This window comes from Camellia sinensis, chromosome 11 (genome assembly GCF_055761805.1).
Source record: "Camellia sinensis isolate YWXY chromosome 11, ASM5576180v1, whole genome shotgun sequence".
NCBI classification, from domain to species: domain Eukaryota; kingdom Viridiplantae; phylum Streptophyta; class Magnoliopsida; order Ericales; family Theaceae; genus Camellia; species Camellia sinensis.
This window is the reverse complement of record NC_138971.1, coordinates 144,154,683-144,169,740: the sequence shown is the minus strand read 5'-3', so window position 1 is coordinate 144,169,740 and position 15,058 is coordinate 144,154,683. Positions and strand designations below refer to the sequence as shown.

Here is a 15,058-nt window from a genome sequence, read left to right as displayed (position 1 = left end):
ATAAAAATTTGAACAACTTCTATGCTTTATTTACTTTTTAATGATTTTTAATCAAAAAATTAAGTTATCAAACCAATACTAAAAATCAAGTATTGAAGAGAGTAAAATTGATAAGTAGTTAAATTTTTAATCATTCATTCACATCCATGTGAGTAACATTTCAAAAGGCATTGCTAGTTTGGGTGGTTAGACCCCTCAAAAAAAAAAAAAAAAAAAAAAAAAAAAATGGAAACAAAAACAATGACAACATATGCAAAAAAATGAAAATGCAAGTTTGGATTACACAAAGTACTCATTCATAACTGAAGCACGAAACATATGCAAAAGAAGCCTGCCACACAAATTATGAAAGTAATAGTCCAATTACGAGAGGGAAAACGCTATAATTACTCCTATAAAAAAAACCATTCAACATTTTTATTTTTGTTTTTGTTTTTGTTTTTTTGGTATAATATTCAAGGTGATTTTTGGCTAATAAAATCCCTAAAAGCATCCAAACTAGCCCCCGCACTCGTCGGAAAACCGCCCTCAAACTTGTCACCCAATGCCGCCGCTCGCTTGTGAACCTCTTCATCAGCCATCAACCTCTCAATCCCTTGCACTATGTCTTCCTTCACAATTTCCGATAGGTCACCATTTGATACCATGTACCCTACTTTGAGGTGGCACACCACCAACTTAGCATCGTAAAATTGGTCACCCCTAATCGGCCATGCCAAAATGGGCACCCCACGCCCAATTGCCTCCACAGTCGAATTCCACCCACAATGCGACAAAAATCCACCCGTTGATGGGTGGCTCAATATCATCAGCTGAGGTGCCCATCCGCGTATTATCAAACCCCTATCACCTACTTTGCTATCCAACCCATGAGGATAGTAGCCTTCTTCTTCTGCAGTATCTGAACCGGGTTTATCACCCAAGAAAGCACGAGGCGGACCGTGCCTACCCGAATCGGGTTGAATCACCCATATAAATGGCCGGTTTGACTCTCCTAAAGCATTAGCTAGTTGAGCATATTCCTCTAAAGTGGGCCCAACTTCACTCCCGAACGACACGTATATCACAGATCCACGCGGCTTTGAATCCAACCATTGGATCACTTCGTCTTCCGTGTAATTGGATTGTCGTTTGGGCCGGATGACCCGGTCGTGAATAACTGAACCGGCTGAATTCCAGTACTGTTCCGGCAATAGTGGGCCCACACCGTAGACCGGTTTTCCAATCTGATTCGCTACATATTGAATGAACGGACGCTCCAGATCGTCACACGTGTTGATCAACAACGCGATCGAGTCGTCTACTTCATCCACCCACGGTGGCCGATGACCCGGTTGCGGTGGACCAAGTTGCGGCCCATCTGGTGGTCCATGTAAATTGGGTGGTCCACCTGGCGGTCCATGTAAACCGGGTGGACCGTCCAGTCCACCTGGGGGACCACCCATATGTGGAGGCCTGTGAGACCGTCGGTTAATATCAGAATAAGTCAAGCCCATGTCTTCGGGTATCCCGGGAATGATCCGAACCTCACCGGGCTTCATATTGGCGACGTTGGCTTTCCACGACGCGTACTCCATGGCGGCGGATGCGGCGCCGGAGGTGAAGAACGCCGCCGTGGGAATACCAAACTTGGCGAGGAACTCTTTGCTCCAGCTCATCATCACATCAATCACAGCACATACGGGTCGGGTCGGATTGTTAATTCTGGAAGAGAGGAAGGACTCAAGGGCCAAACCCAATTGCTGGTGAAGGCGGTAGAAGGGGTTGTGTCCGGGTCCGGGTTCAGACCCGGATCCTCCGGCAGCCTCAGGCGGTAGCAGCAGCGGAGCGGTGATTTCGGCGATTTCTACGAGAGGGTGGTGGCGGATGGAGGAGGGGATGGAGGAGGAGAGATTTGAGGAAATAATGAGGGTAGTTTGGTAATTTCGAGAGGAGAGGTGTTTGCAGAGCTCTATGCACGGGAAGAGGTGGCCTTGCCCAAAGAATGGGAGGATTAAGATCTCTCCGTCTACTGCCATGTTTGGGTTTTTTTTTTTGGGGGGGGGGGGGGGTTGTCGATGATTTTTGAGATCCAATATATGTGTACGTATATATAATGTATGTACAGACTAGAGAGAGAAAGGAAGGAAAAGGGGAGAGAATCGACGAAGGAGGAAGAGAAAGGGGAAAGCTTAGGGATGAAGAAAAGAATTACAGAGGCTCACTGGTGAGAGTGTTTGTTGGGAAGGGATTGACTGTTTGGTGGCAGAAATAAGGGATTGACTGTTTTGTTGTGAAGAAAAGAATTACAGAGGTTCACGTATGTATGTACAGATTTTGGATTCCAATTATATATCGTGTTGGTTTGTTTTTTGAAAATTAAATTATTTATTTTTTGATTTATTTTTTAATTTTAGTAAATACTATTAAAGTTTTAAGTAATTTTTTTTATTTTTTATACGTACCTTATTTAAATGTATCTAAATAGTAAAATATTGGGTGAATTACATTAATGGTCTCTATAGTTGGGAACTTTTGTCATTTTGGTCCCTGATTTTTTAATTGTGACACATTTGAGCTTAAATTTTGAATTTTGTTCTAAATAAGGACAATAGAAGATACTATTGAATTTTTTAAGGGCAAAATCGTCAATTTAATAAAATATATATTAATTTGACAAAAATAAATGTCAAAAAATTATTTTTAAATTTTTAAAAATTATTTTTACCTACTAAAGATAAAATTATATAAAATCAAAAAATCTTTTAGACATTTTTTTTTTTTACCAAATTATTTTTTATCATGTATTTGGATGATAATCATGTAAAATTAATTTTTAAAAATTAATCATGCAATTTTTATTAATTTTTATCAATTTTATATAATTTTATTTTTAGTGAGTAGAAATAAATTTTAAAATTTTTAAAATATTTTTTTGACATTTATTTTTGTCAAATTAGTTTATATTTTATCAAATTAACGATTTTGCCCTTGAAATTAAGCAAGAGTATGTTCAATTGTCCTTATTTGAAACAAGATTCAAAATTCAGGGTCAAATGTGTCACAATTGAAAAGTCAGGGATTAAAGTAACACAAACCCTAAACTATAGGGACTGTTAAGTGTAATTTGTCCTAAAATATTTGTAAATAAATATTTTAAAAAATTAATAAATACATAAAACTATGAAAAATAGATTGAATTTATACATATTTTATATTTGGTATTTAGTAAATTTTTTAAAGATTTTTTTATAAATATTATATTTTTTAAATGTATTTATATTAGGTGTGTCTAAAAATTTTAAAAAAATTACTTAAAATATTAAAAAAATTCAATGAAAAAAAATAATACGAAAAATGAAAAAAATATAAAAAATTAAAAAGTAATTTTTTTTTGAAAAGTAAATTATGAAACTAAAACAAACTATCAAAATCCAACATTAAGAGAAGTGGATGTGGATGATGTAAGGGCTTTTTAAGAATAAATTATTTTCGTAATTTTTTAATTTTTTATAAAATGATGTGTAAAAAAGTGATCTAATCTAAAAAAGATAAAAAATATACATATATTTTGAATTTTTATATTTGGTCATTTTTTGAGTTTGGTTTTTGAAGTTTTTTTTTTTTGGGGGCTCTTTATATTTTAATTTAAAAAAAAAATAATTTCTATTCAAAATAAAATAGAAAATGTCACTGTCGCATAATATAAAAAATTATAATATTTTATTAGGATTTAGATTTGTGATAGAAGTGTGAATTATATATAATAAAATATTTTTTTGTTATGTGACTATTAATGTGTCATTTTTTGTATAATTTTGAACATAATAAATTAGCCTTATAAATAAATAAATTGAAAAAAACTTGAAAGATGAAAGGTTAAAATGAGAAAAAAATAAACTTTAAGAGTAAAAGTGAGAAAATGACCCAACATAAAAAATACAAAATATAATTTGCCCTAAAATTAATCTATTATGAGTCATATGTAAGATAAATTTTATTTATCTATTATAGTTTTAAATGTTTCTGTGTCTCTATATATGAATTAGGGGTGAATTGTATGTTTAGGCTTCATTTGCAAATATGTTATTTTAATAATTTTTTAATTTTTTATCAAAAAATATACAAAAAAATAAAGAGTAGTATAACAAATTATAATGACTTTTTAACTAAAATATTTAGTATGATGGACTATTTTGGAAAGATGATTATAATCAACTTTTTGTAAGAGAGGGAAGTGAATTATAATATGAGAAGTGGATTATAACCCACTTCCCAAAAGACCCCTATATAATAAAATTAGATATAAATATAAGTAGTGATGACAACAGTGTATGTACAAATTGGAGTACTTAGGTGCTAGTGACATTCAACCACTTGTTAAATCTAAATATAAACATACACCGACTCAAATACAAAATGATAATTACTATAAATTAGTAAATTTCACATTTTTTTTTTTAACTAACTAGTCTATCATATGATAAAGAAAATTTTAAAATTTAAAACATAACTTATTTCACTAATAGAATAAATGTTATATTAGTTAGTAAAGAATTTACAAGATTTGTTTGTTTGTAACTCGTACAAAAAATGCTTTTTGTTTGGAGGCAAAATCTTTCCTATTGCCATACACACCATAAAATACCTAAAAGGAGAAAAAAAAAGAGAGTTTTTTATTGGTCAAAGACTTGAATGCTACACTGTTCCCAAAATAAAAGAAAAAAAGACTTGAATGCTACATGGTTAGGAAATCATAACGGTGAGGGAGAGAGGGGTGGAAAGCAGAGCTCAAAGCACAGCAGTGACTGTGGTGTCCCGTTTGAGTTATATTATGGTTTTATTTTTATTATTTAAATTATTTATTTTATAAGGTTTGTTAAGTATTTTATACTTATCAAAAATCATCTTAATCGGATATTAATAACTATATGATCAATAATCAAAAAAATAAATAATAAGTTTTTCTTTTAAGAAATAGCATAAAAAACATGCAATTCGATCATATAGTTATTGATATCCGATTAATATGATTTTTGGTAAACATGAAGTACTCAACAAACCCTACAATATAAACGGTTTAAATCATAAAAACAAGACCATAATACACCTCAAATAGAAATACCACAGTCACTGCTGTGCTTTGAGCACAGCAGCGACCCCTGTTCCGTGGGAAAAAAAAAAAGAGAGGCAGATGGGAATGATGTGATTCACAATTCATGAGAAATAAATATATGAACGAAAAATAAATTCACACAAATATAAAAGAGGTAGAAATAAATATGCGTAAAAATAAATTTTATCTAAGTTACAAATTATTTAATTTTTTGAAGACAAATGAGATAAAATAAAGATTTGTGATTATTGAATTGATATAAATTTTTTCATAAATGATATAAATTGAGGATCCAACTAAATAGATTATTATATATGTTCAAATTTTTTCAAATTTAAAATCTAAATTTGAGAGAAGTTTAGAATTGCTCAAGCTTCCCCTAATGTACCTCGACAACATGGTAATTAATATTAGTTGAGGTCATGAGGGTATAAAATAAAAGGATCAAATGCAAATCAAATTGCAAAACGGTTCGTCAACCTTTGAAGAATGTTTGGTGCCATATTTTGGACTTATTGTATGAATTGTTTTGTTTTGTAAATCATGTTTCTGTTTTTAGTTAGGTTGCTGGACCCATTGCATGACTATTAATTGCATTGTAACATTTAGGCCTATTTTGGTAATTAGAAAAAAAAAATTCAATTTATTGACTTATTTATATCACATTACCTCTTTATTTTTTTTGCACATTTTAAAAAAAAAAATCAATAAATTAATATTTTCCCCACTTCCCAAAATAAGCGTTCAAGTCCATTTATCTATTTGGTCGAACCAAAAGATTGTACAACTAGAGATGGTAGAGATGTTTCGATATTCTAATATCACCGATGCTACATATCCTAATTTATCATGTTTAAACCATCTCGAATGATATGACAAATCACCTTTAGATCTCACATAATGAAATATTTGATAAATCAAAATTTGACATTTGTTAAACACATCATTAAGAGTAATTTTTAAAAGTAATAAATTAGGTATCTCAAGAATTTTTCTTCTAATATTCATGCTACAAAATCTAAACAAATGGACTAAAATCTATTGCATTAAAGAAAATGTTAAAATATAATTCTATTTTTTATATCTTTTTATTTTTAAACATAAATGAAAGAGTTTTATGTGCATTTATTGATATAGGCTCTATTGTTCCGTGTTTAGGAGTGAGGACATGCACACTCTAAATTAGGGATGAGCAGTAGATATATCGATCTGGCAAAATCGATCGAATTGAACTGATTCGTCGCATTTTGGACGGATACATGATGACGAGCGGACGGTTGCGGATTGATTTTATTCGATCCGTCAATCTGGCGAACGGATGGCGGATTTGAGATTCCTTTGGCCGCAACCGAACCGCCAAACCGCGAGCACCCTTAGTAATTTATAAGACTTTGTGTTTTCAGTTTATTTAAATATTTTGTTTGTGTTTTCAATTAAAAAAGGGTTTAAATATTTTATTGAAAAAAAAATTTCAACTTGAATATATTTTTTAAATTGAAAAAAATAAATGTATTATTTATCTATATTTTTTAGTTTCTAAATCTATCTCTAAAAATAATAAATAGAAAATATAATATATGCTAGTTGGTTTTTGTTTTCAAAAACAGATATAGATGTAACAACACAGAGACATACAATCTCTACTACTGCTCTGTTCATGATTTTGATGGTTTGAATTATTTTTATATTTTAAGAACCACAGATTGTAATACTTTATGTGGATGAGACATGCAGTGATTGTGATATTCTAAAGTTTCAAACTTTCTTACTTTGGATGAGACATGCAGTGATTGTAATATTTTTTTAAGTTATTGACTGTAATACTTTCTTCTTATTTTTTTGAGGAAGTGCACAAGTTGAATTATATTGAAAATTTATAAAATTTTAAACCGCTAAATTGATTCGCATCCATCCGCCAAACCGCTCAATCCACATCTGCTGAATTGACGGACGGATGCAGATTGATTTTCTCTAATCTACCAATTTGGCGGACGGATGGCAGATTAGAGGTTTTATGACCGCAACCAACCCGTGCCCACCGCTTCTCTAAACAAATTGTAAATTCATATATCTTTTTTTTATTCATTTATTTTTATTTTGAGTGATATATTCAAATTTAATTGATATTCGTGATTTATGTATAAATTTACTGAGAATAATACTATAAGAATAGAGTTTTCATATAAAGATTTTAACACAATAATTTAGTCTTTTATAATCTTTTCATTTTTGGACAAAACATCCACTATTATCACCTGAAATTTTGAAAATATCACCACTGCGTTATTTTGTTTAAATTTTATGTTTTAAATTTTTGCTTGTAAATCATTTACCAGGCACTCGTTGACAAAACTTTTGCTAGGAGGAAAGTTGGGGCAAGTTGGGACTTGTTTGCATCAATAAATGACAGGACCGACGTAGGTTTGGTGTTTTGACGTCGGCAACTCGGCATGGAGTGTAAACTGGGAGTCAAGTTGGGGCAAGTTGGGAGTTGTTTGTGATGAGGTATCGGTTCCCGGGTGGATGGGTCGGACCGGCCCAGGCTCTTCAGGCTCCGGCTCAAGAAGGAGACTCCGTCAGATGACCTGCATGCAAGTTCGGGGGGGAACGGGGTAGTCCCCCAGTGAACCCTCCGGTGCAAGAATTAGTAGAGCAGAGTATGAAAAACTGTATATCGAGAGATCAAGAGAGAGATAACTTCACCTTTTTCTTTCCTCTTATCCTTGCTTATATCCTTTTGTCATCATTTTTCCTGTCTCCTGTGACGTGCTTTTTTTCGCCGAAAGCCTGTGCCATAGCTCATCTTGTTTAGGGTGATGGAGGCTCTGTTCCGGCGGGGAGTGCTGTTGTAATAAATGCTGTGATGGGTCGCATTAATGGTGATGTGTTGTGATAATAACTCTGCAGATCTTTGTCTGCTGATGTGGCCCGTGTCCCACCAGCCGTGTGCCTAAATGCCGTTGGCCCTTCATGTCTAGGTGGCCTCCAGCTGTTCTGGGCCTTGTCAACCGGGTTGTGCCATTGGCCCCAAGCGATGGGTTCAGGGTGGTTTGCCGTGGGCCGTATGCCTTGTGGGCCTATCCATGTCAGTTTGCATCATCAATAAATGACAGGACCGACGTAGGGTTGGCGTTTTACATGTGTTTGACTGATATGCAATTTTAGGTTGCGTTTGGTTTATCTATTTAGATAAAAATTTAAAAAAGAAAAAAAAAAAGTATATAAAAGATGTGTAACTTAATTATATTTTATTAAATAATGTTAGGTATCATGAAAAAAATATCATGAAATGTATCATGAAATTTTTTTATTTTTTAATTAATGTGTGGTGTTTTTTGTGTGTGTAATCTAAAAATAAAAAATCTTTCATAATCATTTTTATAATAATTTTTTCATGATTCTTAACATTTTTCTTACACATTCTCTTTTCCTTTTCAAATCATTACTTAAATTCACAGACCAGACGCAACCTTAAGGACCACTCATGATGATAAGTCACAGAGTCCTGATAGTTTTGCGTACCTTTTGCACACATTTTACACATTTCTAAGTCTTTGAATTTACAATTAGGGTGTGTTTGTTTGGACGGACTGAATAATGAGGGATTATAATTCATCGGACTGTTAATCTCGGGATATATTGTCCTCGGATTATTTGGTTGGACTGGATTTGTATCCTATGTTTGTTTAGTCATGGGATTAGTGTCTGGATTGGACTATTTTTAATGAATCCAATGTTTAGTTAGACGGACTAGATAATGATAAATGTTCAAAAGACTATTTTATCCTTGTAATTTATAATTTTTATTTAATATATAATTTTAAATTTGTAATCTATAATTTATAATTTAACAACACTAAAAAAATTTAATTTATAAGGCCATAATTTTTAATTAAATTAAATTTATAATTTATATTTTTTATTTAATATATAATTTTAAATTAACGACAATAAAAAAATAATTTTATTTAATATATAAATTAAATTTTCAACAATACTAAAAAAATTTAATTTATAAAGCCATAATTTATAATTTATTATTTTTAAATAAATTTAATTTATAATTTATAATTTTTATTTAATATATAATTTTAAATTAACAACACTAAAAAAATAATTTTACAGAAATATGTAAATTTAATTTTTTAACAACACTAAAAAAAATTAATTTATAAGGCCATAATTTTTAATTTATTATTTTTAATTAAATTTAATTTATAATTTATAATTTAATTTTTTTATTTACTATATAATTTTAAATTAACAATACTAAAAAAATAATTTATAAATGTTCAAAACACTATTTTATCTTTTCTAATTGTTTACTAAGTAATAGCATGGAGGGTAAAATGGACATTTCACCAAATAATCCCATGAGATACCAATCCCATGGTTTCTATCCCACATCCCCTTATGGGATAGAATAGTCCCATATTTGTGGGACTATTAGCCCGAAGCAAAATTTTGCAAACAAACAATGGACTATTAGTCCAATCCCATGCCCTTATCCCTCAAAACAAACATGCTGTTAATGGATGAAGTATTTTTTTGGGTACATTATAACCATAATCCCTCAAATTTCGCACATTAATCTCAAATTTCAATTTCAAATCAATTTTAGTCTCTAAGCCTAAAATATAAATAACTCATTAGCCCAAAAGTTTGATTAATTACTGAAACGCCATACTTATTTAGTAGTTAATGTATCAAGCCTTATAATGTTAGGTTAATTTTGTTTCAATCCTTCATATGCTTTTAATTGCAAAAATAAGATCTAAAATAGATAGTAGTTTAGCATATATTTCATGATTAGAAAATCAGTTAAATAAATTAAATTTTATTTTTATCTATTGCATGCTGAACAAAGTATAATAACTTATAGCCAGAGAATTGCTAGCAGTAAGGGCAAATAGCCTTAGAGAAGGCATGTGCAGAATTCCAAAAAAGAATTTTACAAGATTTATTAATAAATTAGTTTGCATTTGGAATAATAATGGGCCTAAAACCAAACAATTTAAAAATATAATAATAAATAGATCTATTGTTAAAATTATAAACCAATAATTGTAATGACAGATTTTGTTAAAAAAATAATAATCATACAACAAAACGTTAAGGGGCAAGAGTATAATAAACAAAATCTTAGAAAGGTTGTAAGAATCAAACTAGAACAAATAAAAATGTTTAAGGACCCAATTGATGAAATTCAAAGTAGAGTATTGCTATTCAAGCTTAAAAATTAGACCCACTTTCTAGACCAATGATGTGTTAAGAGAATGATTGGTTGATATTAAATATTCTCTAATTATTCATTTATCGTCTTTTTGACACATTACTGTATTTAAAAAGTAGACTTATATATCATTTTTCTTTAAAATATAAAGACCAAACTGAAACTTTAAGGAAACTTGGATGACCATTGATGTAATAAGCCATTGTTTTTATTTTTTATTTTTTTTATTATCAAGCATCATACCTGATTTTGAATCTTATCACTGAATTATACAACTTCTCATTCTCTTTTTCGTAACTATCAATTACCTAAAATAAAATAACAAAACTACAAGTTGAAATGTTTTTCATTGCGAGTTGAGAAAGAAGGGTTTAATTCAACATATATATCACATGCGCAAAAAAAAAAAAAAAAAAAAAAAAAAATTATGAATGCGTATGTCCAAGAGCAACTCAAATATTTGTGAATGAAAAATGCTTGGGAGTAGTGCTCCCACTAATTAGGTGGCAGTGGGTCTCGCTATTAATGATGTGATGTTTTGGTTTTAGAGTTGTGTTTTTTTTTGTTTTTTTTATGCATTAGTGCTATTAGTGGTGGTGTTTTTAGTGGGATGAATCATTGTTGATTTGTGAATTAACACAAGTCAGCTTCAATCCATTCTAGGTGGTTATAAATTCAAGGAAGCTCACACACCGCTCATGGGAGATTTTATTTACATGGGGTTTGGATCCAAAGTTTTAAGTGACAGGGTAATAAATGTTTTTTAAAATTAAAAAAAAAAAAAATTGTCAAAATAAACGGAATGTAAGATAAAATGTTAAGTCACATTTGATTTTAGTCGAGTTTTCAAATTTAAAAAAATTCATTTCTATAAAGGCAGAAATTGATAAATCTAAACAAAAACATATGAAGACTAAAATAAAAAAAATTGATTGATAACTTGAGAAAAAATGCAAAGTTCCCGGATGTAAATATTTAGGAAAATGTTTGATAGTTTAAAATTTTGTGGCTCAAATAATTTAAATTTGTCAAAACGACCTTATTTTATACTCAAAACGACATCATTTTAAGCCATTTGAACCACAAAATTTTAAATTATCTAGCATTGTTAAAATATTTATGTGCGACGCAACATATAGCCAAGTTAACACCTTATCTAGAGTTATACATGGATCTTACAACAAGATATAATTATTTAATAGAATAAATTACACGTCATTTCATTTCAAATAAAAATTAAACATTTAATTCAAGATTACGTTGTTTTTTGATTAATGAAATCCCTAAAAGCATCCAAAGCCGCTTCAGAACTTGCCGGAAAACCACACTCGAATTTTGCACTAATTGCCTCTGCTCGCTTGTGAATTTCTCGGTCACCCATAAGCTTGTCTATACCCTGTAATATGTCATTTTTAACAACGTCCGACGAGTCTTCTCTGAATGCCATGCACCCAATCTTGAGATGGTTCACCACTAGCTTAGCATTGTAAATTTGGTCACCCCTCATGGGCCATGCCAAAAATGGTACTCCCCGTCCAATCGCCTCCGCTGTCGAATTCCACCCACAATGCGATAAAAATCCACCGGTCGATCGATGGCTCAGTATCAACAATTGTGGTGCCCATCCCTTTATAATCATACCTCTGTCACCAACTTTGCTAGCCAACCCACGAGGGAAGTAACCTTCTGACCCACCCGACACAACTTGCCCTTCTCCGGGAAATTTGGGCAAACCAGAACCGGGTTGTATGACCCAAATAAATGGGTGAGTTGAATCTTCCAAAGCACCAGCCAGTTTCGGGTATTCCTCCATCGTAGGACCCGTTTCACTCCCAAACGACACGTAGAGTACAGACCCACGTGGCTTCGAATCCAGCCATTGGATCACCTCGTCCTCCGTACAGTTAGTCTCGCGCTTCGTCTGCCGAATCGCACCGTCACGAATGAGTGAACCGGACGGTGAGTTCCAGTACTGATCAGGCAATAGTGGGCCCACACCCCATACAGGCAGCCCAATCTGATTGGTTAAGTAATCAAGAAACGGACGCTCCAGATCATCACACGTGTTGAACATCAACCCAATCGAGCCCTCAATCGCCGCCACCCACGGCGGCGGGTGGCCGGGCTTCGACCCCCCGCCTCGGCGGAGCTTGAGGTCGTTGTACTTTATCGACATCGCCTCCGGGAGGCCGGGGATGGTGCGGGACTCGCCGGGGGTTAGGGTTCCGGCGTCGGACTTCCAGGCGCCCCACTCCATGGCGGCGGCGGAGGCGCCGAAGGTGAAGAAGCTGACGACGGGGACGTTGAAGGTGGAGAAGATGGGGGTGGTCCAGCCGACCTGGAAGTCGACGACGGCGCAGAGAGGGCGGCGATGGGCGGCGGAGAGGTGGGTTTGGAGGTCCAGACCTGCTTGGTGGCGGGCCGGGTCTGGGTGGGAAGTGGGTGGGCCGAATTGGAAAGAGGAGATCTGGGCGATGCGGAGGAGTGGGTGGTGGTGGAAGGAGGAAGGGAGGGAGGGTAGGAGGTTGGAAGGGAGAACGAGGGTAGTTATGTAATTTCGGGAGGAGATGCGTTTGCAGAGCTCGATGCAAGGGAAGAGGTGACCCGACCCGAGAGATGTAACCACGAAGATCTCACCACCATCACCAGCTTTTGTTGTCATCGTTTTCTATCAGAGTCTCGAGGGAAGAAACAGTTTCTCTCAACTGAGAATTGATCTCAACCCAAGTGAAAGAAGCGGGTTAGCACCTACTGGTAAGGATTATTATTATGTATGTTATACCATTTTCAAATCTGACTTAAATTTTTTATTAAATTTAAATTCCATATGCAAATCGTTCCACTAAATTGATATTAAATGAAGAGAATCTCAAGCTCCGTTCGATTGTATTCTCAAAACACAATTCTACTATATCATTCGCGTTTCACGTTTGTGTAGGAGTTTTAAATCATAATTCCACGCTTATTTTTGAAACTCAGTTTAATGTGAAAAAATTTAAACTAGCCGATCGTCCAGCTAGTTGACCGGAACAGTACAAATATATATATTTTTTTGCAATTGACATATGTTAATTTTTATATATTCAAAAAATATATATTTTGAATTTTTTAAAATTTTTTTATGTACTTTAATAAAATTTTGAGTTGTATGTTTGGTTATTAGTTGTAAGTTTTTGTATCAAATATTATATGTTATATAAAAAATTCCCTACTCAATTCAAAACTCTCTCACCAAACAAATTTTCCACACTCAAATTATAATTCCAAAACTCACAAACTCAAAATACAACTCTTACTCTCAAATCATATTTAGAAAGTTCTACCATACACAACCTTATTTTTTTTATCAAATTAAAGGAACTTTTAATTTTTTATCAAATTTCGCAAGTGACTATTGATGGACGGCTGGATGAATGACTGGCCAGTCAACCAAGTATTGGGTGAACGATCAGATTAAAAAATATTTGAAGAAAATTTACAATAGACAGGACGGGACGGCTGCCCAATCAACCTCCTGATCGATGTTGTTTGGTGAAAATTGAAAATTTAGTATTTGAATGCTTGATATCAGATGAAAATTTTAATTTAAATTTTTACTCAAATTTAATTAAAAAAAATTATTCAGAGGCTCTTATAGGCTTTTTAGTAATTAAAAATCAACAATGATTCATCCCCCTTTTCCCCCCACCCCTTTGACCCCCTCTCTCTCCCATTGGTTACATTTTCTTTTTCTTTTTCTTTTTCTTTTTCTTTTTTTTCCTGCTCCTCCAATCACCACCCGTCACGTGACAAAGAGAGTGAGGGGGTGACCCCCAAAAGGGATCTCAAGCATTATTCATTAAAAATACTGTATAAATATCATTTGGTGGTATTGAATAACGTCCAAGTTTTAATGTTAGTTCTATGAAATTTGAGATTGGTGGACAGCATGATAAGAGGATAAGATAGACCTACAGATGATGTGTTCTCTGTTGATTGACAGTTGGGTTCCAACCCACCTTCAACGGCATGACGATAAGAGGAGGTCTAAGTTCGAAAGAGAAGTTTTTGAAAGTTTACAGCAGCACATGAAAATTATTCAGTAATTTGAGAGCAGAATGTCCGTCAGGAGGGTAAAACAAACAAAGTAATTCACGCTTAGACTGTGTTCACTTTATTAAAATCCCATTTAGATTATTTCTGTTATCTCAGTTTGGCAATTCAAGAGGGGTGAATTGATTAATTAAAAATTTTACAATATTAAAAATAACACAATATTCAGAATTTGAATAAATAAAAAAAAAATAATTATCAATATAAAAGTAGGAGAGATAGGGAGAGAAAATCAATCATTGCGATTTATAGTGGTTCGGCACGCCAGGCCTACGTCCACTCCCCAAGAAACCTCCTTAAGAATTTCTTTACTATCAATTGAATAAATACACCACCAAACTTGTGGATTTGGCACAGAACTTACTCTTATCTCTTAAGTCTCACTCAACAATAAATGCCTTACCCTTACAAAATCTCTCACAAAAATAAGGAATAAGAATAAGTGGTACTTGAACCTACTTTTACAATGATTCTCTCACAAAGAGTAGATATGAAAGTGTAAGAACAAAGGCTAGACTTAGATCTGAAAGTGAAAGAACAGAATACTCAGAATTTTGAAGCTCACAGAAAATTTTTCTCTTCAAGTTCTTGATGTTTTTCTCTACACACAACACTTCTATTTATATACAAAAATATAC

The 15,058-nt window shown here is 33.0% G+C and overlaps 2 protein-coding genes across 2 annotated transcripts; both read right to left on the bottom strand.

Moving 5' to 3' along the window:
* Positions 1-279: 279 nt before the first annotated feature.
* Positions 280-2,416, bottom strand: LOC114262314 (putative UDP-glucosyl transferase 73B6). Its single transcript, XM_028202676.2, has one exon. The coding sequence runs from the start codon at positions 2,016-2,018 to the stop codon at positions 456-458; it is 1,563 nt and encodes a 520-aa protein (XP_028058477.2). The 5' UTR covers positions 2,019-2,416; the 3' UTR covers positions 280-455.
* A 9,087-nt stretch (positions 2,417-11,503) lies between these two features.
* LOC114262323 (putative UDP-glucosyl transferase 73B6) lies at positions 11,504-13,535 on the bottom strand. The gene has a single exon (XM_028202688.2). The coding sequence runs from the start codon at positions 12,988-12,990 to the stop codon at positions 11,584-11,586; it is 1,407 nt and encodes a 468-aa protein (XP_028058489.2). The 5' UTR covers positions 12,991-13,535; the 3' UTR covers positions 11,504-11,583.
* Positions 13,536-15,058: the final 1,523 nt, after the last annotated feature.